This window comes from Megascapheus bottae, chromosome 5 (genome assembly GCF_031878675.1).
Source record: "Megascapheus bottae isolate mThoBot1 chromosome 5, mThoBot2.hap1, whole genome shotgun sequence".
Classification (NCBI taxonomy): domain Eukaryota; kingdom Metazoa; phylum Chordata; class Mammalia; order Rodentia; family Geomyidae; genus Megascapheus; species Megascapheus bottae.
In genome coordinates, this window is record NC_143513.1 from 38,118,026 (window position 1) to 38,143,749 (window position 25,724).

The following is a 25,724-nucleotide window of genomic DNA, read 5'->3' on the forward strand; positions in this document are numbered from 1 at the left end:
AAACAGCCAGCTCCGAGGTCCCCTCCCCAACTCCTTACCTTTTAACTTTTCAAAGCAAAGCCAAACAAACACACACAGGCTATAAACCTTTCCCAGGATTTAATAATGTATAGCAGCTACTTTCTCCTGGACATTTTTTGAATACTCTCTCTATGTGAATATTTAACTCAGACTTTGTTATCTGGTATATATGTTTATTTGTTTATTTGAAATAGGAAAGAGGGAGGAAGGGGGAAAACAAAATGATTGGGAGTGAGGGGAGAGAAAGGGGGACAAACACATGAGAAGGGGTATCAAGTTTCGAGAAGTAATGTACCCATTAACTGACAAATATAACTGTAACCTTTCTATACATTATTTCAACCATAAAATACAATTTAAAAAACGGTTAATCTGCTCCTTCTCGTGCATGACTTACATTCAATTTTTCTAATAATCTGCAGTTAATAATGGAGTGAGTCCTATTATTATTATCCCCCATTTACTGTTTGAGGAAACTGAGGATCTCAGAGGTTAAAAAGCCTTACCCAAGGCTGCACAAATAAGAACTAGAACCAAGACTGGAACCCCTGCCTTGGTTCAAGGCAGTGTTCATATGAGGCAATTGATTAGCATCAGATTATTTTACATTAAAATGCTCCTTAAGGGAGCAAATATCCCCTGTACTATAGGACAAACAGTTGTGCCTCTGAGACATTTATGTCTCTAGAAACAATAAGCAAGCCATTTGCCCAGTGGCTCATGCCTCTATTCCTAGCCACACAGGAGGTTGAAATCTAAGCATCAAGGCCCGGGGCCAGCCTAAGACAGACAATTCCAGCAAAATCCTGGAACTGAAGGTATGCCTCAAGCAGTGGGACAACCACCCTAAGTTATACTAACCATGCTCAAGAGCATACAAGATCCTGAGTTCAAGGCCAAGTAATGGCAGAACAAAAAAAAAGTCATCGTTCCTGTTTCATTTTTCATGTTTCATGTTTTAAATATGTACTTATAAGAGATAGATGTTTGGAAATTCAGATGTCCTTTCCTTCTTGCTGCTTTTTCAAGATTTTGATAGGAGCTGTCATTGCCATGGGCTCAGCTGACAGAGATGGCCGCTTACATCCAGGAGACGAGCTGGTGTATGTGGACGGGATTCCAGTGGCTGGGAAGACCCACCGCTATGTGATCGACCTCATGCACCATGCAGCCCGCAATGGGCAGGTCAACCTCACTGTGAGAAGAAAGGTGCTATGTGGAGGTATGCATATGACGAGGAAGCAAGGCTTGGGTGTTAGATGGTTCATACATCTAAACCAGTTCTTATGTAAGTTTCTTGTTTTATAAAAGGGAAGAAGTAACCTTGATACTCCTAAAGAAATAACTGATTTGAGAAGTGCATACTTCCACCCCACTAGTACAGAATTCAGTCTTTGAAGCCTACATTTTAAATGTAGTCATTAAACATTTCTAGTGAAGCCTGGTGCAACATCATGTATGTATGCTTTTTGTCGTATGCTACTTATAAGAACAGCATTACAGTCATGGAAAATATGCTTTTGAAAATATCCTACATTGTATTTACAAACAACAACCAAAACTAAAATGCACAGAAACACACACAGAATTTGGATACAATAATAAAGGTACCTGGAGGAAAATTAGCTTTCATTGTTGAGCCTGATGAAATGTAATAATAAAACTGTCACCCCATGTAGAAAAATACAGCTCTCACTCTGGGAAGGCATAATTCCTATAGCTCCAAATTGATGAAACAGATATATTAGAAGTAATTATTCCCTTTATACCTATTTTCTTAGTTTCATAAAAGAATCCAGCTAAGACATACTTTTGTAAATCAGCACGTATATTCATAATGTAATCTAATTTGCTTCTCCTACCATTTTAACTCAAAAAAGTAACATAATTTTAAGAACTATGTGTATTATAATCTGGAAATGAACTACATTTAGAGATTATAGCTTGTTTTTTCTTAGAATTTCCCATGTTCTAAAAATACTGTAGTACTGCCAACCCAGGACCAGTAGCACCAGTGAAATTCCCATCAACTGCTATCCCAGAATGGCTTCTGTATCCTCATACAGACTCAGCAAGTCTGGAATCAGGAAGGACCTTTACAAACTGAGCTCCTTCCCATTACCTGTTAGAAAACATGCAAAGTGTACCTTGAGCAGTATCCCACAGTGAACTAGTGATAACCCAGAAATGTATTGTGTGTGTATTTATGTACATGCACTCGTGTGCGTGTGTGTACGCAGTGTGCTGATCCTAGGGCGTGAACTCAGGGCCTATCTCTGAGTTTATCTTGTTCAAAGCTATTACTGTACCATTTAAGGCACAAGTTCGCTTTTGGCTTTTTATATTTATTTGTAGTCAATTATAGTCTCATAGATTTTCCTGCCTTAGCTGGCTTCAAATGTCAGTTCTCAGATCTCAGCCTCTCGAGTAGCTAAGATTACAGACATAAGCCAACAGTGACCAGCTTGTTTATTGTTTTGTTTTTTTTTTGCCAGTCATGGGGCTTGAACTCAGGGCCTGAGCACTGTCCTTGGACTTTTTCTCAAGGCTAGAGCTCTACCACTTGAGCCAGAGCACCACTTCCAGATTTTTTTCTATGTATGTGATACTGAGGAATCAAACCCGAGTCTTCTACCACTAGACCAAACTAGTTCCAGCTTAGTTTTTAATGCTACACTCAGCCCCCTTTATTTTTAGACATGGTCTCCACTCCTAATGGATCCAAGCACTAATCTTCAATATGTGGCACTCCACTCATAGGGATCCAGTAACAGATCCATTTACAGATCTTCTATATAAGCTATTACATATAATTTTGGGATTTTTTTAAGGGACCCAACTGCTGATCACCGGATGTGAATGACTAAAAAGAATAAGACTTATCAGTTGGACTAAATATCTTTTTCTTTGGAGGTCCTCTAGGAACTAGACTTAAGCAAGGGCAATCACTTAAAAGGACAAGTCCAAAGAATTGTCAGTCCTCACCAGTAGAGAGTAGCATATATCATGTATTGGATGGAGGTTTTGCTAATTATTGCCATTTGTCTTCAGAAATCCATGACATACCACTTGACCCAAAGAAGTAAAACACATTGAATTATGTCTTATCCTTGGGCAAATGCCAGGAGGAAGACCATGCTTCCTTGGTTAGCATTTATCTGTCTTTCTCCCTGAAGAGTGGTTTTCTTTTAATAGAAAGTTTGTTGTGCTATATGTTCTGTAGCGTACAGATAAATTAAAATGATACCTGATTTACAAGGAAATATACTGTGCAGTGCAAAACCAATGCACACACATAATTTCATGCTCCTTTTGCCACTGGCTGATTATTACAAATTAAATTTTGTTCGAATCAACATAAGCTGGTGGAATAGATGCCAAATGCTGCACCAAGGTATTCTTCCAATTTGTAAGTCACATGACTTCTCTAAAGCTGCTCTTCACTACAGTTCTTACCAACTTTAGTCTGTTAGGCTTTTGAGTGCAATTCAAATGCATCTGAATTCTTTTTTAAATGTTCTGCTGCAGACTTCTTATTCACATCAGGAGATATTCCAAGTTAATTCAGCCCACTCTTCTTTGAAAGGCCCATCAGTTTTGAAAATAGTCAAGTTCAGCTAAAGGATAGTTTGAGAGTCTAAAAACAAAATGGAAGAGATTTGAAAGGCATGAAGAGGTGATCTTTTACACAATGGGACAAAGGACAGTTACAAATGGAAGTGGAAGTGGAGATGTCTTTTCAAGGAAGGGTCCTCTTATTGTTATTACTCTCCCTTCAAAAACCAAGTGTCAGCATGGCTTTCAATGGGATGATCCCAAGTTAAAGGCAAATGAGCAAGCAACATAGACAGAAGCAGAGCAACGTGAAGAGGAACTATTATCACCTTCATAAAAAGAGAACCAGTATAAGCTGGGCATTGGGGGCTCACACCTATAATCCTAGCTACTCAAGAGGCTGAGATCTGCGAATCGTGGTTCAAAGGCAACCCAGGCAGGAAAATCTGTGAGACTCTTATCTACAATAAGAAAACTGGAAGTGAAGCTGTGGCTCAAAGTAGTAGAGTGCTAGCTTGAACAGAAAAGCTCAGGGATAGTACCCAGGCCCTGAGTTCAAAAAGATATAAATAAATAAAACCACTGAAAGGACCAGTATGATGCAGCAAGGCCAGGAAGGAGTTATTAGAATTATAGCTGTTCATTGTATCCTTGTCTTGACCTCTACAAATACACTGAACCACCTCTGAAGACAGGGGCACTAGTTTCATAATTGCATGATTATGTGCCAAGGAACACCCACACACACACTCACACACATATTCTTTTATGTGAAGACAGGTTAACAACATTGGGCAAAAATTAATATAACACAAATCATCTTCCAAATATTAAATTACAATGAATGTACACACTGTAAAAATAAAAACAACGTATCTAGTTAAGCAAGCTGGATCCTCAAAAGTGAGAAATTACTGGGTAAGGGAATAAATGATATAGTAGGCCCTCCAGTTTTATTTACCACATAATTGTAACACAGATCTGACATACTGAGCTAGCATTTAGATATGTCTTATCCATACCACCAGCCCCTGTATTTAATTGTGGTTTTTACCCCCAAGGACATTAGAAGAGTGCCTTTAATTATTATAGTGAAAATATAAATATTTATATGCTCAGTAGCTCAGCTTCAAAACATTCAGCCTAATGACACATTATTTTGAGTGCACACCATTTGTTTGAGAGGAAGGTTGTCTCTGAGGAATTTCCTAAAATGTAAATCTAGAATTGATGTGAAAGGAAGTTTTATGACTTAATCAAAACATGTTACACTCAGTCCCAAAACTATCGGCATCTTTTTCTAACACCTAAAGGAAAGTTATTCTTGGTCTGATGAGGAAAGGGAAGGTTTTCTTGGCAGCAGGGTGAGAAATTTAGCCAGTTTTTCCCATTCCGGTTCATCCCCTGGTTCAGGTTCTTATACTTGGTCCATTTTAAATGCACTCTCCTTCTCTTTGTCTGCAAGTATGTTACCCATTTTAGCAAGCTGCCTTCCTTGGTGGGTATAAATCAAAAGTGTCCACACAAATGCCTGAAGACATGCCAGCCTCTGACATTTGTGGAGTCACATCCCAGGCTTGACATGCTACAAGGATCCTAGTGTACACACAAGCGGACACTGCGGCTCAGATATCAGGCTCTGATCATGCACACTCCATTGCTTCACCTATGATTCAACGTGACATAAACCCTCTCCAGCCCTGTCATGCTTCCTGAGGAAAGACCCTAGTGAGGTCTGGAAGCAGGCAAGATCTAACCAGTTACAGAAGTCTAGTGTAACCCAAGGTCTGGACTGGGAGAGAAATGCATTTTCTTGTTGAACAGGTCCTGTTGGTCCTGGGGATTTCTTATCTCTGTAGGTAAATCAATTTAAAAACAGCTGGCATTTGAAAGAAACATAGGGTCACATGAGGTCCTGCAAGTTATATGCCCAAGAGAATATCCATTGCCCAGCTATAGTTGATTTTCCCAGTATTTCAAGTATCTCCATTTCTATAAAATCTCCTTGCTAGTAAACATTGCCAATTGGTTTTAACAAAGAGTAAGCATAAGTACAATGCAGCAGTATTGTACAAACCATAAGCAATTCCTGACCCATCATTAATGTCCTGTTGTAAACCACTTCATCCAGAGACATTATCTATGTTCCTGCCCTCCAACAAAAACTGCCCTTCCAGTCAACACAGTAGAGCTTTCCACTATCACTGGAAAACCCTAAAAATTAACAGTTTATCTCAATATTGCATAGTGACAAAATTATATGAATCTTTTAGTATATGAGCCAGAAAAATGAATCAGGGATCCTGGAAATCGGTAACTGTTTTTAAAATGTAGCAGTGTTAAGTCATTTTAAACATTTTACTGTATTATTCTAAAACAACCCTGTTGGTGTCTCTCAAGAGGGGTGGTTAGGAGGACAAAGGGCTCCTTTGTATCCAGATCCAATTGAATGGAAAAACTGATATAGGGTCCATTTCTCAAAGAGATCATGTTGCCAGTTTTCAAGTGTAAAGGACCTACAGCAAGCCCAAAAAAAGAACTTGGAAGTCTAATTTAAAATCTGCTCAGTTTTACTAAATATAAAAAACCTTTTCTCCAAATTGAAAGATGACTCTCAAGAGAAATAGGAAAGCGCTCTGCTCATGTAATTGACTCTTTCACTTACCAGGAACATTCACATTGACTCAGTCAATCATTTTCTTTCTCTCTAGAACCTGAGGTAGAGCCACTCCCAGCCATTTACTGGAAAGACAGATAATTTTTCTTTGCTGATGATTTGCTGACAAACAATGCTCTCAAACCCCCAGCCTCCTAAAAACTGTGACAGCCGGAAAATGAGATCTCTCTTGTCACTGACTATGACATTTAGTTACTGATTTGGTCCAATAACTCATGGAGATTTTCAATTTAATGTAGCAGCATAATAATTGTTTGTTTTTCTTCTTCCAAGCTATCTCTAATTACTTTATTGCCAACTTGCACAAGGACTGATAAAGGACATGTGCCTTAACAGCTTGTCCTTAGACAATGTGTTCCTAGAAAGAGGATACATTTCACTGGCAAAAATTGAAAATTCTACTTCTAAAGAGGGAAAGATTTTGATGTGGACATTTTGCTCTTCTATTGTCTCAGTACATGTTTTTATAAATTAAAAGCATCTGTTTTTTTTATTAAAACACGACTAATTATATCCTGAAGAAAAATCAAATAGTAATAGCAGTAGTTTGGGCCTCATTTCTTCTGTAATTTCAAACATGAAATTAATATGTTAATAAGCCTTTTTATTACTTAGTTGTTTTGCATTTCTTTCCTTGAAATGTATAATTGATGCAAGGCTGTCTTTGAAATCTGAGTCTATGAGTAAATGCAGATCTTTCCTTAGGCATTGGTGTTATAGAACATCTCTTGGTGTTGAGGTTTATTCCTTACTTTCTCATTTCAGAATCATGTTTGTCAACTTCCTATTACTACAGCAAATAGCTGAGACAAGTTAAATAATAAAGGGTGAAGGTTCCTTTGGGCTCATAGTTTTAAGGATTCTAATTCATCATCCATTGGCACACAGCCTTGAGCACTTGGCAGTACATTGTGGCTGAGGCACGCAGAAAAACAATCATTCTGTAACCCACCACAACCACCACCACAAGAGGAAGAAGAGGATGTGAGGGATCTCCCAGTCCCTTCAAGGGTGCATTCCCTGACCAGAATGATTCCTACTTGGCCACAGATCTTAAAGTTTCCACCACTTCTCCATAGTGTTGCATACTGAGGATCAAGATTTTTTAACACTATGGGATTTGGAGAGAAATTCTACATCCAAACTATGCTAAGAATGGAACTGTTAATTATTAAGTACCTTCACTGGAACTTTTGCTGATTGTTTTGACATGGCATATGAGATTCCTTCAAGAGTTCTGAATAAGAGACGATAGTTAAAGACCCAAAAAGGAATCATTAATTGTCATCATTTTCCACTTTATTATTCTTCTGTTTTATAAATATCTGCAATATCTCAATCAAAACTTTCTGGTGTACTTGGGAATTAGCTTAACTAAGGATGTAAAGGACCTTTATGACGAAAGCTTTAAAAACCTGAAAAAGGAAATTAAAGCATAACTAAGGAAGTGGAAAAACCTCCCATGCTCCTGGATTGGAAGAATTAACATCGTGAAAATGGCAGTCCTGACAAGGGCTGTTGCTTTCCAGCAACACTGGTATGAGAAGGACACCAGGGCCAGCCTGAAGTCCCATGGAGCCGAGCAAGATAGCAAGTATCCGATAGCCCAGCCCTCCCCCAATTACCAGGGGAAAAAACAACACTGAGCCAGGAGCTGTGTCAGCCATGAACATGCAGCAGATCTCCCTTTATTGCGTTGGGCACTTAGTTATATACTGTGGGGGAAAGGGGAGGTAGGGAAGGGAAAAGAACCAATAGAAAAAAGGCCACGGTGCTATCACGAAGGGTCAGGGCAAACTTTCAGGAAAGCATGCGTGGGGTGAGGACCTGTGCTAGGGGGTTCAGTTGAGTCAGGTACACAAAAATACCTCAAAAGAGGTATGCGAGGAATGCCTGGCCCAAGTTTTAATGGCCACTGAGCAGGAATGGTGAACAGACTCCAGAGGGGGCAACCAGGCCTCAACAAAGGGCTATCTACAAAGTTAATGCAATACCCACCAATATCCCAATGTCATTCTTTACAGAAATAGAGAAAGCAATCCAAAAATTCATATGGAATAATCCCACACAGCAAAAACAATCCTTAGCAGAAAAAACAGCACTGAAGGAATATCAATACCAAATGTTAGACTCTATTACATAGCTATAGTAATCAAAACAGCTTGGTAGTGGCACAAGAACAGACCTGAGGACCAATGAAATAGAACTGAAAACCCAGAAATCAATCAACCCACAGACCTATGGGATAAAGGAGCCAAAAAAATAGGTTGGATAACATAGTACATTAAGGACAACAATCACTCATTATATGGCTTTTGTTTCTATATCCTGGAGGTCCTTTCATTTAGTGCCATACTATATGGCCTTATGTATCTAGGTTTTGTTCTATTGTAAAGCTCTGATAGGAGAGCCCAAGGTTTATACTAATTATGACAAATGAGGAAAACCATTGAGTCTGTGTTCCTTTTAGTCTGGCTTACTTCACTTAATATGATTTTTTCCAAGTCTTTCCATTTCCTTACAAATAGGGCAATATCATTCTTTCTGACAGCAGCATAGAATTCTGTGGTGTATAAATACCACATCTTGTTGATCCACTCATCAACTGAGGGACATCTGGGTTGGTTCCATATCTTTGCTATGGTAAACAGTGCTGCAATGAACATTGATGTGTTAGTGGATTTAGTATGTCCTTGTTTCTGGACGATTGGGTAAATGCCAAGTAGTGGAATTGCTGGGTCATAGGGGAGGTCTATGTTTAGTCTTTTGAGGCACTGCCATACTGCTTTCCATAGTGGTTGAACGAGTTTGCACTCCCACCAACAGTGTAGTAGTGATCCCTCCTGGCCACATCCCCTCCAGCATCTGTTGTGATTACTTTTCTTGATCCTGGCCATTCTAACTGGAGTGAGGTGGACTCTTAGAGTTGTTTTGATTTGCATTTCTTTTATGACCAGAGATGTTGAGCATTTCTTCATGTGTCTATAGGCCATTTTTGGTTATCTCATATTGTTACAGTATCTCCCTTTGTTATCTGATATCTTAGATATATTTGTATTTAGTTATTTGAAATTGGATAGGGAAGGGGGGAAAACAAGATGAGGGGTAAGGGTTGGGGGAGGGAAATGGGGACCAAGACATGAGAAAGGGTATCAATGTATGTGAATTAATGCACCTCCTATCTGGCAAATATAATGTAACCCTTCTATTAATCACAATAAAAATATATGAAAAATAGCCACACTATAGGTATTAGAATAATAAATCAACACCATGAACAGTACCAAATGCTGACAAGAATGTATAGCAATAAAAAAATAGGTTGGAAGAAAGACAGCCTCTTCAACAAGTGGTGCTGGCAAAACTGGTTAAGCACCTGCAGAAAACTAAAGTTGGATCCTTATATGCCACCTTGCACCAGGATTAATTCCAAATGGGTCAAAGACCCATTTGAGGTAAAAGCAGATACCCTGAAAACTTTACAAGAAGAAATAGGAGTCACACTAGGGCTTCTTGGCACAGGTCAAAACTTTCTTAATAAAGACCCAGAAAAACAGCAAATCAAAGAAAGTTTGGACAAATGGGACTGCATTAAACCGCAGCACTTCTGTATGGAAAAGGAAATAGCTAGCAAGTTAAATAGAAAGGCCAAAGAGTGGGAAGTGAGGCTGTAGCTCAAGGGGTAGGATGATAGCTTTGAGCTGAAGAGCTCAGGGACAGTGCCCAGGCCCAGAGTTCAAGCCCCATGACCCACAAAAAAAAAAAAAGGCCAAAGAGTGGGAGAAGATCTTCACTAGTCACAGACAAGGGCCTCATATCTAAAATATACGAACAGCTCAAAAAATTGAATCTCTCCAAAACAAATCTTCATAGAAACAACCATCCCATTAAAAGATGGGCTAAGGACTTTAAAGAGACTTCTCTGAAGAGGAAATAAGAATGGCCTATAGACACATAAAGAAATGTTCGACATCTCTGGCCATAAAATAAATGCAAATCTAAATTTTTTTAAAAAATGCAAATCAAAACAGCTTTGAGATTCCACAAATCAAAACAGCTTTGAGATTCCACCTCACTCCAGTTAGAATGGCCATGATCAAGAAATCTAATAACAGCAAATGCTGGTGTGGATGTGGCCAGGAGGGATTTTTACTACCCTGTGGGTTGAAGTGTAAACTTGTTCAAACACTCTGGAAAGCAGTATATCAATAACTCAAGAGACTAATCCTAGAGCCCCCCCCCACAACTGCCAGCAATCCCACTTCTTGGCATTTACTCACATGTCCAGAAACAAGAGTATACTAAACTTACTAGCACAACAATGTTCATTGCAGCATTATTTACCATAGCTAAGATTTGGAACCATCCCAGATGCCCCTTAGTAGATGAGTGGATCAAGAAGATATATTTATATACAATAGAATTCTATGCTGCCATCAGAAAGAATGACTGTACCTCATTCATAAGAAATGGGAAGGTTTGAAAAAAAAAATCATACTAAGTGATATAAGTCAGACCCAAAGGAACATAGGCTCCATAGTTTCCCTCATTTGTAATAGTTAGTACACATCTAGGACTCTTATAGCAGGGCTCAAAAGCTATGTACATATGGTCATGAAGATGAGACTATACATAATGAACTCTAGGATATAGAATGAAGAGGTTTATCTTTGTTATTGTTGTTCTCAATATACTACGTATAGTTATTTCTTTTCTCTTTTTTCCTCTTCTGATTAATCTCATGTGGTTACTCTATCTTTGTTACCTGATATATTGTATATACGTTTATTTGAAATAGTGATGGGAAGGGGAGAAAACAAGATGATTGGGATGGGGTGGGGGAGTGTGATAAAAACATGAGAAGGGGTATCAATGTTCAAGAAGTAATGCACCCACTACCTGACAACTGTAACTGTAACTTCTCTATACATTATCCTAACAATAAAAAATAAAATTCTTTTAAAAAAGAAAAAAAAATCTGGTGTACCAGTCCTAGCACTTGAACTTAGGGTCTGGGTCCTATCCCTGAGATTTGTTTTTGGTTTTTGTTTTATTTTTCTTCAGGACTAGAAGATTGCCACTTTATCTATAGCTCTGCTTCCAGATTTTTTAAATGATTAATTGGAAATAAAAATCTCATAGACTATGCTGCGTGGGCTGGCTTTGCATGACAATCCTCAAATCTCAACCTCCAGAGTAGTTAGGATTATGTATAAGCCACTGGCAGCTGATACATTTTTACAAATATAATGATGGATTATGCTAAGTGATCCTCCTGTGAGTTAATAGCCCAACTCACATCTCCAGCTGCATTCTTCAGAGGCATTGACATTTGATCGAATCCCTATGCCCCATCTTCTCCAGACCTATTGAAAAAAGTTTTCAGATAAGCATGAAGATGTGCACTTGTGTTTTTTTAAAAACAAGTTCTATAAAGGATTCATATACACAATATAGTTTATCACTTTTAGATAGTTATTACACATCCAACAGACTCAATATCCAAAAGTAAACAGAGCCCCTGGCTCTTCAAGAACAAAATACCAACACATAGCAAAACAGAAGAGGCTGATACTGGTTTTCTCTTGGTTTCTTGTGAAGACTAGGACTGAGTAAAAGACTAGGTTTCTAGCCCTTCATTTGCTCTGGGAATGTAGAGGAAGAGAAGCCAGTCAGTCAGTTTTACAACGATATTTGTTTGTAGAACAATGACTATAAGACATTGTTAAGCCGTTTCATGAATAACTGAATTCCTGTGTAAAATGGTTTTCCAGGGGAGCCCTGCCCAGAAAATGGAAGGAGTCCAGGTTCGGTATCAACCCACCACAGCTCTCCACGAAGTGACTACGCAACCTACACCAACAGCAACCACGCTGCCCCCAGTAGCAATGCTTCACCCCCTGAGGGCTTCGCCTCCCACAGCCTGCAGACCAGCGATGTGGTCATACACCGCAAGGAGAACGAGGGCTTTGGCTTTGTCATCATCAGCTCCCTGAACAGACCTGAGTCTGGATCCACCATAAGTAAGTGACTGCCTCACTTGTTCTCTGAGAAATGATCTTGTTCTAGTTTGTTCTTATGGTGGGAGACAACAGACAAATGGATCAGAGGATAGCTGTCGATACTCTGATGACATAGTCAGGCTATGGGCACAAAGAAATCTAAATTATCCAGATTAGCCAAATCTTGCTAGCCTTTGGCTCAAGAAGGGGTAGAAGAACTACTAAGGTTCTTCCTTCATTTGCAAGTTGGGAGGAAAACAAGACAGAGTGATGGGGTGATGCTGCTGGGAAAGGTGGAGTGCTGGCTTTTATGGTCAGTCAGGGGATGCTTCTGTTGTGATTGTAAGCTGTTCAGTAGAATAAAATAAGACTTACAAAGCATGAGAAGCAAGGGAAGAGCAGTGAACACTGCAGCCTGCAGGTGCCAAGGAGCCCAGGCACTTGGTGCTCAAGGAAGGAACAGAAGCTCCGTGTGACTGTGGTAGAGCGACCAAAGTGGCACAAAATTAAGACATAAAATGAGGCAAGAGCCAAAGGGACAGGATCCCTACACTGTTGGTAAGATGTCTGTATTCTAGTCTTCTAAGTGTACAGGAACCAACAAAAAGGCATAGGCTGAAATCGGACTTTTTATTTCTTATTTTTGGAAGATGCTCATAGAAAATAAAATTGGACAGTCAAAGATGGAAGCACAAGACATAGGTCTTTTAAACAGCCCTGTAAGGCAGTCTTATTGAGTCTTCCTGTAAGGTGTATAAGGAAAGGACTGGATGGATTCAACATCTGTGGACCCTCCGACTCTAATGTTCTATAAGTGTGTATGATGGGGAGAGGTAATCTAGTTGGTCATTGTCATATACTTCTGGGCTTCCTTAGTCTTTTCCCTCTTGGAAGCAGTATCCCAGAACTCATTCAGCAGCCAGCAAACTGTAGGAAAAAAAACGAGACAGGACAATTGCCATTGTTTATATTGATGTGCCTTCCTTCAAAATGCTATGAACAGAAACACTAGAATGCAGGAACTTAAAAGAAAAAATAAAAGTTGCAACCAGTTTTCAGTCCTGAAAATTAATTGTAAGTTGCAGTCTTTTCCAGCACATGGGAACTGAGAGAGGCATAAATGCCAAGTGATACTAAACAAAACAAAATCAAATCCTTGTGAGTAAATAACATATTTATATGAAGTTAATGTTATCCAAAAAAAAAAACTACCAGAACTACATGGACAGAATTGTTCCATTTAGCTTGAGCCATGACAAATTCAAGAGAGAAAACTGTAGAAGCATTTAACATCCACAAATATGTGCAGAGGCCACGAAATTACATACATCTGAAAGTACAATTTCATTTCTTTTTCTTTTTATGGTAAGCTCAAGAAATAAATCCAGTCTTTAAGCATAGTCAAAAAGCAGGCTTCTGTCAGTGCGATGGGTTCACTAAGATTAAAAGGACACCAGACTAAAGATTTTCATGAATTATACAAACCACTTTCCAATAATTTACACTTGGGCAAAATGTTCACTGAGGCTTTTGTAGCTATTCCAGTCATTCAAATTGTTTATTGGGGCAGAATACCTAGAGGAGTAGAATAAAAATAAAATGTTTACTACCACAGTAAAAATGTTAAGCATGTATTTAAGGTCTCAGTTTTATGTAAAATGTGACAGCTCTCTTTCTAAATGTGTATGTTTTCTATTGCAAATAAAATATGTGCATAAGTACATTTTGGGGGTAAAACAAACATTGATGCCTACAATTAATGTGTGAAATTATCTGCCTACCAAGTGAGATCACATTGACCTTGGTAAAAACAAGCTACTTTCAAGATGATATGCCTTTATATTACCCTAGAAAAATGGAAATCTATTCTATTAGTTCATGATGCCTGGTGCCTTGTGGCTTCTTTTTTCTTTATATATTTATTTCTTTTGAGCGTAAAACCTAGCCTGCCCCATGCTCTGTGGCAACAGCAGCCATTACACTGCTGACAGGTTGTACTTATGGTATATAATTTGTAACATACACCTAAAAGGTTCCCGGAGTTGATGCTGTCTCCTACTTACCTTTTGTAAAAAGTTTGATCTCTGGTTTTGAAGAGAAATGTTAAGTGCTTCATGAATTGTAAAACAGAAACAAAAACAAAAAACAACCTTGGAGCATCATATCCATTATCAAACTATCAAGAATTCTTAGGCCCTGTGAGACTGAGATTGAATGAGGCTATCAGGTACTCCAGAGTCACAGTTATTCCCAGAACTTTGCTGCTTGTCTTTTTCAGTTTTATCCCAGTCCAAGGATTATTATCACAACGTGTTCGGGGTTTCATTTGTTGCTCTGCTTCCTTGACTACTGAAGCCTTTTCATTGCTGCCCAAGGCCCTTATGCCTTTGATAGGAACACCATAGTGTGGTTAACATCTGAGATGCTGCAATTACTGGACTGGAAGTCTGGTTTTGTCATTACTAGTCATGTGACTTGAACTTCCATGACTTCTTTGGGCTTCTTCTTTCTTGGTTATAAAGAAATGATCACTTTAGCCAGACACTGGCAGCTGACACTTGTTATCTACTAGCTACCCAGGAGACTAAAACCTGAAGATAACATTTTGAAGCCAGCATAAGCCCTGACAGGGAAGGGAAGGGAAGGGAAGGCTAAGGGGAGGGAAGGGGAGGGAAGGGGAGGGGAGGGAAGGAAAGGGAAGGGAAGGGAAGGGAAGGGAAGGGAAGGGAAGGCGAAGGGAAGGCGAAGGGGAAGGGCAAGGAAGGGGAAGGCGGAGGGGAGGGGAGGGGAAGGCAAAGGGAGGGGAGGGAAGGGAAAGGGAAGGGAAGGCAAAGGGAGGGGAGGGGAATGGAAGGGAAGGGAAAGGAAGCGAAAGGAAGGGAAAGGAAGGGAAGGGAAGGGAAGCGGAAGGGGAAGACAAAGAGAGTGGAAGCCCAAGGGAGCGGAAGGCGAAGGGAAGGGAAAGTCTTTTTAATCTCTATATCCTAAGGTTGTGTTGAAGGTTAAAGGAATCAGATAGAATGGCACTAGCTCTAGCAGCTCTTTTCAGTAATGCAGAATTCACATAAGCTGTCAGTCACCTATTAGTCAGAGCCAGGCAGCTGAATCCATATAGAAGACAAGCATATCTTAGAGAACCAGCGTCCCCTTTTCCTATGTCAGCCTCTTGGGAACATATTCCTTCTCATCACCCATCAACCTACAGCCTGCACCAGCAGGGGCAGTTAGCTGAGTGACTGCTACAGCAATCCAGATGAGAGAGCCTTTGTTGAAACTTCAGGCCAAAATTTCAAGCTTATCTTTCTAGAATGCATGACCAGTAAGCCAGAAAAGTAATGAAAAACATCAAACTTTAGGCTCAAATCTACACCCTTTAGAATCTCTGTACAAACATTATTTTATATCCCTAGTGAATATTATTAGGGCAGGGCGGAGTGGTGAACGCTGGGTGAATCAGATGTCTGCTCTATAAAAATGCCCCAGTGGTTCTGTGCAGTACATTTATTAGGATGGCTCTTGGGCCTTCCTAGCTCAAGGCCTGAGTCTTGACATCTAGGTTTTAGTACCAGGCTATAACCTGTCCTTCCAGGAGCATCCTGCACCCCACCACATTTGCTTTCCCACCAGAGCAGTCCGAACGGATTTACTACAGGTAATGAAATAAGAGTGAGCCTGAGGCTCCACTTTTTCTATCATTTGTTAGGAAGGGTCTGTTGGAATTTATAGGGTTGACATACAAGGGAAGTGTGGACATCAGAAGTGGACAGTCTGTTGAGGGAATACATAAACTGAGGTACAAGCCTGAACTGCCTGTAAAGCAGAGAGTATTCAGGATTCCACAGCATCAAGCATTCCACAGCAGGGAGCGATCATCTCAATCCTTTTCCCTTCATTCATCTTTTCCAAATGGTATTGACTCAAGTTTCTGTCTTTATCTGCAAGTGCATCATTGCCTAACAAGCTGGTAATTCCTCAGCAGTCTTTCAGCTCTATCCTCCTGCCGAAAATGTGCTTCTTCCCGTGTACTTTCTCTGGCACAAGCTGGAGTTTGAACCTGGTCATTGCTGATTTTCCCTAAGGCCTGCTATTATCATATATTCAGGAAAAGAGCTCTTCAGCTTTGGCAAAATGCCCTCGTGACCTTCTCGAAATGTCCTTGATGTCTCTAAAATCGTAGAGAGCCATTCACTTGTGAGGGATTTCTGTGATACTTTTACCGAAACACCTGAAGGGGATTAGACTTTTGTCCATCAGCTACCTGGCCACTGACTGTCATTGGAACTCGAGAGAGGCAGAACATTAAAGGAAAAGCCAAGGTCACTTCAGTCACATCCTAACAAGGATATTTAATGAAATGAAGAGAGCATTGGACAACCAACCTAAGCTTTACTCCGGCTCATCCACCAACTGCCAGGTCATATGGTTTTTCTTTGCTGCAGCCTCATCTAAAATGTAACAGAGATGTGATTTTTTACATCTTCTTCCAGCTCTAAGTTAGATTACGCCACAAATCAACATAGAAGTAAAGGTAGTCGGTCCCATTCGTGTTTGTAAAGGCCTGAGCCCTCGCCCACCTCCCTTGGGTTTTCTTTTATTCTTACATGTATAAAATTCTTGTCTAATTGGTTGTGACCCTATATCTTTCCTTCAATCTACGTATCTTATACTACCGCTATTATCATCTTAATGGTTCATGGGCTTCTGCTTTGCCTCTACCCATCCCCCACAAAGATGATCAGAAACACACAAATTCTGACATTTCTCAGAATCTGTCACAATTCCTGGTAGCATGCTCTCCAAGGGCTATCCTGTAATTGATGCTGATGAGATGGATTTAAATCCTCCGTAGTGATCAAGCTGCCCTTCATCAGAAGTAAATCTGAAAACATGCTCCATTTGAACTTGCCCTGTATGTAAACCCAGTTAAGGCAGAAAGCAACAGTCTGAGAATTAGTGAAGGATGAAAGGATTGATTAGGGAAGAATTGCTTAGGATCGCTTATGTGCAAGCTGATTTTTGTCCAGCATAAGACATTACACCATAATAAAGTAAACTGGAGAACCATCCCAGAATATAGATTTCCCATCAGTTGCACACAAACTAGGTAAATGATTCAGTAGTCAGCTCGGGGATTGGTGAAGTCTCAGATGAGAGGGCACCCTAGAAAATCAGCAATGCAGAAGCTGGCTCTGTGCCTTAGATAGCTTCTCTAGTTATTAGCATCTGGTTTGCAAAGCCCTGCTTCTCTGAAGGGCCAGACAGGGTCCTTAGGCTCTGTAGCTCATCTTATCCTAGTATTCACTGTCCCTGTTGTCATTCATCCCTGTGAGCAACCCACCCCTCCCCCCAGCACAAATTACAAACTCCTAGACAGGAAAATAAAGTATTACTTCAAATTATTTATTCATTTCACAGTCTTCATTAACAAAAACAACCACTTCCACCGCCAGTGAATAACTTCTAAATCACATGATTATTCCATAGGATCATACCTAGCTTAGATCAGAATAAATAGCACCTATTGATTCAAATCAATCTTCTCAATCCTGAACATGACTAGTTTTATACCCAAATTAAGATTTAGTTGACAGGACCCATCAGTAAACAAACAGGCATACAAAGAGATTTTGCAGCAAATTCTGTGAGCTCTGATAGCTGAATGCAAAGCATTTATCAAGATAGAAATACAAATGTAAACATTTTGCTTCTTGGCATTAGCAGATTTAGAGATCATTTAAAGAATAAGTCTGCTGAAGTACGGTCATTCTTATTTATTTGCAAGAAGAGGAGCAATGCAACCAATAAAAACATCTGTGAGTACTCACAGTGGATTTAAAAACTGTGGACCATTTTTCTTACTGTTTGAATGGACCTCATAAATCATCAATTGCTTCCTCTAGGGAATCATTTTCAGGAGGGTTTTATCATTATGTTCAAAAAAATCTCCAGTCAGAAGCAGGAAGTGGTTGTCTTCTTTCCTGTAGCTATTCAATGGTCTTGAAAGCTCATAAATAGGTGATGGGTCGCTATTTCCTCTGGGCTGAAATCTTACAGCTCTTTGTAACTCACTGGGTAATACCCAGAGATTGCAGCTGAGGAGAGACCCAGACCTCAGGTATAGACATCACCTCATCCATGGAAAATGCCCATTAATCTTCCATTTAGTTCAATTCAACCCAGTACCTTCAGGCCACTTCTGCACAACATACTTTTTCTTTCTATTTCACATATACAAATATATGTAAATATATACTCATTCTTTCTGTTCCTTAAATTGTACTGCATTATCTTTAATTTTATTTATCTTCTTTTTCTCCAACAGTCAACCACATAAAATATAGCTGTCTAATAAAATTGATTTCATATGTGCAATCATTTAAAAGCATATTGTTAGGTGAACACAGTACTGTCACATATTGTTTTTGTTTAGCTGTGTCAAAAAAGTGGGAAATATTTTTCACATGTGCATTTCTTTTTTTAATTTTATTATCAGGCTTATGTATAGAGGGGTTACAGTTACATTCATAAGGTAGTAAGTACATTCTTTCTTCCCAAGTTTGTCTCCCACTTTCCCTCCCCCACCCCCTATGTTGTAAAGTTCATTCCTAACATATTGTCTTGTAATATCAATGTTACATGTGCACTCTTTTTTAAGGGCCAGATTTCAGCCAGGACTCAGTAAGTGCCTTTGTTTTATTTTCTACCCTACCAGATCCTAGTAAACACTGTTTATTTTCTTATTTGGCCATCCAACAGTGTCAATTTAAGCTGAATTTCTGTTCCTACTACATTATTCTCATAATAATCATACCTGCAGATTAATCAGCCAGGCACCTCTGAGTGATGATTCGAATCATTAGGCATTCTTTTATAAATTGTACCTCTATTTTCTTCTTGTTTGCTTTTAATTATCTTTAAATAGTTGTACACAGAGGTCACCATTCAAAATGTCATTTTTTTAAATGTTTTTTTACAGTGCCAGAGAGAATTAAATGAGCTATAAGGCATGCAAGTAGTGTTTGCATTATTCTATCTCACTTCTTACTTCTCTGAGCCAGACTAGAATTTGTTTTGCACAGATAACCACCTGTTGGAGAAGAGGGGCAAATAGATAAGAGGGGCTTCCAGAAAGCAAGGAAGACGGTGTTATGTTCTCTGGCACCAAGTAGTTGAAATAACATGAGATAAAAGAAGTATATCCCAACCTAGAACAAATCTAATGTTTATTTGGTTTGCCAGAGGAATGGTGGGATGAAAATCAGAGACATAACTGTAAGAATGTGAAAAACTTAAAGTACAATACAACCTGATTGTCTCATTGGCTACTAATATCCATGCTAAATCTTAGTGCCAGTCAATGTGTGTGGTCACAAGCTTCACAGTGAATTTTCAGGAATCTGCATTCATGTGTGGCTGAATTTATACATAGCTGTATTGATCACTCTGGAGAGATTAGGACAATGTGTTATTCAGATTAAATTAATATTATGGACTCTTTCCACCACCACGGCACCTGGGGATGCATTCCCTTGGGGATGAGGATCTGCATCCTCTGCAGTAAAGGCAATGCATCCCTCTCCACGATCCCACAAGTAGCCACCAGCCACATGTGGCCCTGGGGCATCTGAAATGAGGCGGCTGTGGCTGAGGAAGTGCAGTTAATTTCCGGTCATTCATATGACCATATGTGGCCAGTAACCACCATACTGATTACACAGTCCAGGACCAGCCTCATAACTCTACCCTCCCAGCTTCCTCCCCGACTCTGCTGCTCCTGCATTCCTCCCTGCTCCACCTCCACTCACACTGCCACCATCCTGCTCCTGGTGATCTCATTTAAACTACCAGAATCCATCTGGCAGTAAGATAAATTCCAAGCTCCTGTCATAGCTACTGAGGGCTTTCATGGGATCTGCCAAAGGTCATGCTTGTCCACGTCCACAATCCAAGGACTGTGGTTCAAAGACAGCCTTGAGCTGAAGAGCCCAGGGACAATGCCCAGGCCCAGGGGTAGGGCGGTAGCCTTGAGCTGAAGAGCTCAGGGACAGCACTCAGGTCCAGAGCTCAAGCCCCCACATCCTACAAAAAAAAAAAAGCAAACAACAACAACAAAAAAAAAACGCATTTGGGGGCCGGGAGTTTGGCCTAGTGGTTATAGTGCTTACCTAGCATGCATGAAGACCCGGGTTCGATTCCTTGGTACTACATACATAGAAAAAAGCCGTAAGTGGTGCTGAGGCTCAAGTGGTAGAGCTCTAGCCTTGAGAAAGTCCAAGGACAGTGCTCAGGCCCTGAGCTCAAGCCCAGGACTGGCAAAAAAAAAAAAACCCATTTGGTCATGACTGCCTTATATAAAATTATTATGGAAACAGATAATAGGATGCAAAATATTGCTTAGTGAAAGTGAAAATGCATGTGGTTACAATGTTTTATGAAAGAAAATACTTAATAGCAGAAATTCAAATGGAATTAAAGTGTATAAAACTTTGAGAGGAAAAATGGTGATGGTAATTGACATAATTTATCTGACCATTCAGAGACCTTATTACAAGTTTATATCTGATCAAGATCCTCTGGTTCCTGTACACTTGGCTTGGTAGCCTTGTCATATATGATCATTTAAGTCATGAAAAATTGCATGATTTCAAGTTATACTTGCTAGACCCTCTTAGAACTTTGGCTTCTGCAAGAAACTGAAAAGCCAATAAATATTCATGTAATCGCCAGGATAACATATTGAAAAGGACAGCTGGCTCAGGAGGGATCATTTGCCAGGGTTAGTATCTGTTTCCATTTACATTAAGAAAATATTGCAAGAAGTTATTATCTGCTGCAGGGCTTAGGGGAATACAATGGATGGCTAATATTGCACCTGATTGCTTTTGACATTTACCTATTGTAACAGGGAAACTGTGTGAAGATAGCCAAGTGACTTTTTACAAAACACAATTTCTATGGCTATCAAGGAAAAAGGAGATGGCAGAGATAGAATGCACTACATCTGTAAAAATGAGAAACATGACTTGTCAGTAACGCTTGCTTGTAACCATCAACCATTTTTACTGGGCTTGCTGAGAAATTTATTCACATCAGGTCCATTGATAGGTGTGAAGTCTCAAGTGCTTCAAGAAGCACTGGATAGAGAGACCTAGAGCAAAGAAAGTATGATTTTTATTGAACATTTTAAAGCTGGAGTTGATGAAATGTAAGATCGTGACATTTTTTGCCAGTTGTGGGGCTTGAACTCAGGGCCTGAGCACTGTCCTTGGGCTTTCTCAAAGCTAAAGCTCTACCACTTGAGCCACGGCACCACTTCCAGCTTTTATCTATGTATGTGATACCCAGAAATTGAAACCTGGTCTTCATGAATGTTATGCAAGCACTCTACCACTAGGCAAAACTCCCAGCTCAAGATCATGATATTTTCGAAACACATAATCAGATATAGTTGTCCCTCATATTTTTATCTTTCAAAGCTATAAAGCAATCAGCTTTTTAGGTTTGAGTACATAAATTACTTGAAATTTTTCTTAAGTAGATTTCCAATCTCTGAGACACAAAATATTGATGATAACATGAATTTAAATTTACAAAAGACTTTTCCTGTTTCTGATTGGTGGTGATGAAATGATAATATGTTTATTGCCTTCCATTTCTTAGACAGAAAGGTATTATAAGGAATAAAAATAATTGGAATAGACAAAATGTTTTAAGACAGAATCAATAACAACACATTTAGTAATCAGAGGAAACCAGAATTTGGTGTGGATAATATAGATTCACTTTTTTCTTTAGAAATTAAGAGAGGCTCAGAACTTAATAAAACTCAGGATAGAACACAAAAATCACTTATGCTGGGTGAGGTGGTTCACATCTGTAATTCTAGCTATTCAGGAGGCTGAGATCTGAGGATCACAGTTCAAAGCCAGCCCAGGCACTAATGACCATGAGACTCTTATCTCCAATTAACTACCAGAAAACCGGAAGTGGTCCTTTGGTACCAGAGGTAGGGCGGTAGCCTTGAGCTGAAGAGCCCGGGGACAATGCCCAGGCCTAGGGGTAGGGCTCCATGACTGACGATATTGTGCCAGTCGTGAGACGTGAACTCAAGGCCTAGGTGCTATCTTGAGCTGCTCTTGCTCAAGGCTATAATGCTTCCACATAAGCCACAGCTCTACTTTCGGTTTTTTGGTGTTTAATTGAAGATAAGAATCTCACAGACTTCCTACCCAGGCTCTGAAAAGTAAAAGTAAATCTCTTATATACAAGAATGAAAAAACTAATTTCTTAGTATCCATGAAAACCGGTTCTAAGAAGCCATCAAAATCCAGGAATATAAATCTCCCTAATAGAAAACTGAGTAATATGTATATATATATTCATAACCAAAACATTCTTCTATTTACTTTACATCATCTCTAGATTGTTTATGATACCACATACAATAAAACACTATGTAAATAGTTGTTTTATTGTATTTTTAGAGATTAATAACAAGAAAACTTATCATGCTTGGTTAAATCCACAGACATGGAGCTCAAAAATATTGGAGAAAGAACTGTAGCAATACTGAAGAGATAAGAAATACTAAGGAAAACAGAATTTTATATGGTTTAGAATTGTAAGCTACAATTCTACATTTTCAGATGTTAAGAATTGAAAACAACATTTTCTCTCATGCATACTTTGTTAGAAAACTACTACAGAATATGTCTCAGAAAAAATAAAAGTGGAAGTCAAAGATGACATTAGTGAAATGTGCAATTTTCCTTGGAGTGCAACAAGAATCCCAGGATATGAAACTAATCTAGGAGAAATCTGATTGCTCTGGAAAGAAGGCATCCAGAGAAATAAGTTAATTGATTACAGGAGAAAACAAAGACATGGCAATGATTCAGGGTGGGAATGAGAGAAAATTATATAAGAAAAGAAATGAAGTCACAGACAGTAAACAAGATAATCATAAACAGTGCCATTGACTTAACTAAAAACAGTGATAATAACCATTCTGGAATAAGAAGTGAACATAACATGCACAATAGTGCAAATTATGCCATAATCTAGAAGAAAATAAATAGATGCAAGCTAACAAATAGAAATTTTTATAATAATAGTGCAAAGTAGGCCATAGTTTAGTAGAAAGTAAATAGGTACACTGAAGCTAAGAAAAAGAAATTTCTGTATAAAACTATTACTTAGAAATGTAGATGAGAGAATTATGTAGAGAATTAGAGAAGGGGAAGAAGTAAGAAGAGAGAAAGGGCATTAAAAGAGGAGAAAAGGAAGGAAGAAGGAAAGGAATGAAGGAAGGAAGGAGGAAAGGGAAGGGGGGGAGGGATAGAGGATATAAATAACTTCTTTAGAACATAGAATGAAGAAAAGAAACTCCTAAATCAGGAACTATGCTTGCTGTCATAAAAGTAGTCAACTGACCCTTAGAAGGTAGACTTAAATGTTGGGACGAGAGAATGCCTGTCTCAGAGCATTTTCTGCTGCTGTGACAAAATATAGAAGATCAGATAATTAATAAGGAATCTTGAAGTTTGGTGCCACTCAGGAGACAGGAAAGCCTAAGAAGATAATGGCAGTACCTGCCTAATGTCCAGTAAAGGCCTAGGTCAGTATATCACAACACAGTAGAGGGCATGACACAGGAACAAGCCTCTATTCCTCCACTTACAAAGCTGTAAATGTCATCTTGTGGATCCCACCTTCAGACTTGAACTGACCCTAATGGTATCCCAAAGACCTCACCTCCAAAGAAGGCACAGGAATTTTAGAGGCCACAATGGAGTAACACAACAACTAACAGTAAATACTCTTCATTATATTTTAATATCAAAATTATATACTGATTTTTCTCAGTTGTAGAAACATATCTTTTTCCTGGTCTTTGGAAACATGCAAAAACTGCTGAATCAGGTTAGATTTAGCTCTTTTAAATTTTTTAAATTATCTTTGAGAAGTTGTACAAAGGTATTTCAATGCAATATATCAGTTTATGATTACAATGTCTTTTGATCAATATCATTCTTTTCATTATTACAAAATTTTCTATCACTCCTTTTAATTCAAAATAAGTCAGACAAAAATTGGCAAGGAGACTTCTAAGAATATACAGACAGAGAAATCAAAAGTATCATTTACAGAAAAAAGCCCAAGTAGATTCAAATGAAACTGGCTTTCTGTTTCTCTTCTTTCCTGCCCTTTCTCTCTTTTTCCTTTCTTCCCCTTCTCTAATTCTCTATATAGTAAGTCCTCATCTACAATTCTGAGTAATATTTTTATACAGGAACTTCTTTTTGTTAGCTTCAGTGTATCCATTTACTTTCTACCAAATCATGGCCTATTTTGCACTATTGTTACAAAATTTTCTATATTTGTTAGCTTCCTTCTATGTATTTAATTTTGTGTGCATATTGTGTACTATATATTTTGTATATATTGATACACCTATAGATTTGAGGCTGTTCAGAAATTTCCTTGGTTTCCGGTACTCTAGTGTCTAGATAGTTTGTTAGATGATAAGGAAAGAAGCTCTACCAAAAGAACACTGGAGCTTCTTGAACTACATTTTTTTTACATGTTACATATACTGTTTACTTCAAGAAAGTACTTTATTACCTAACAAGTGACAGACACTAAAAATAATTTTCACAGTGGAGTAAGAAAAATGTTAAGTCAATTGAATCAGTATACTGATATATCAAGTCAATTGACTTGAGTCAATTGACTCAAGTATCAACTTTTATATAATTATTTATTTAGTGCTTCATATAACCTAGGGCTTTGTCAGTAATAAGCATACACTCTGCCACTGTGCTACCACCAGGAATCAAGAGCACTTAAGAATATACTTAACAGACACTGACTGAACTGCCTTTTCTAGTGATAGGCATGAGATGAGAAATATAGCCATAAAAGGAAAAAAGGTTTTGCCTCCTTTTCTATTACCCACCTTTCTGGAGATTTTTCTTAGTTCCTGTACCATTCTCTCTTTTCATATTTCATTGAAGACACTAAAAACCAGAGTGATATAATAAATAAATATACTACGTATCTACATAGGATCAAACTACATAATTTTCAGGCACATGCAAAATGAAAATGTTGGGTTATTCTTTAAGCATGAAGAATGTCAACATGGTAGCCAACCTTGGTGGCTGAAATTTATAATCTCATTACTTTGGAGTCAAAGATTGGGGCATCACTATTCTACGCCAGCCCAGGCAAAAAACAAAAACAAAACAAAACATCTTCACCAATGGCTGGATGCAGTGTCAAGCACCTATCATCCTAGCTACAAGGAAAATACTATTACTGGGCATGATGGTGAGCCGTTCGTCCTGGTATATATAAGAAACACAAATAAGATCACAATGTAGGATAGCCTAGTGAAGCAAGACCCTATCCCCCACTCCCTCCCCAAAATGAAGTAGGTTGGCTTGGGTAGCAGAGCACCTGCCTAG

At 38.9% G+C, this 25,724-nt stretch overlaps 1 protein-coding gene and 1 long non-coding RNA gene across 6 annotated transcripts in view; one reads left to right on the top strand and one right to left on the bottom strand.

The window, feature by feature from the left end:
• Magi2 (membrane associated guanylate kinase, WW and PDZ domain containing 2) overlaps positions 1-25,724 on the top strand; it is a 1,234,376-nt gene that overhangs the window by 1,093,400 nt on the left and 115,252 nt on the right. The window contains exons 15-16 of the mRNA XM_090332908.1: positions 1,051-1,243; positions 12,028-12,276. Coding sequence (XP_090189034.1) covers positions 1,051-1,243; positions 12,028-12,276 — 442 coding nt within the window. The remainder of the gene's footprint in view (positions 1-1,050; positions 1,244-12,027; positions 12,277-25,724) is intronic.
• The window catches only part of LOC150063225 (uncharacterized), a 71,342-nt gene continuing 58,507 nt past the window's right edge, over positions 12,890-25,724 (bottom strand). For 2 of the 5 annotated variants that reach the window (XR_016535503.1, XR_016535505.1), the window contains 3 exons: positions 25,214-25,274; positions 13,741-13,830; positions 12,890-13,182 (listed from right to left, as the gene is read on the bottom strand). This is a non-coding gene — a long non-coding RNA (uncharacterized LOC150063225). Of the gene's footprint in view, positions 13,183-13,740; positions 13,831-16,632; positions 16,701-21,296; positions 21,404-25,213; positions 25,275-25,724 lie in introns of those variants that run through there. The other 3 variants (XR_016535507.1, XR_016535506.1, XR_016535504.1) reach the window with 3 other exon arrangements.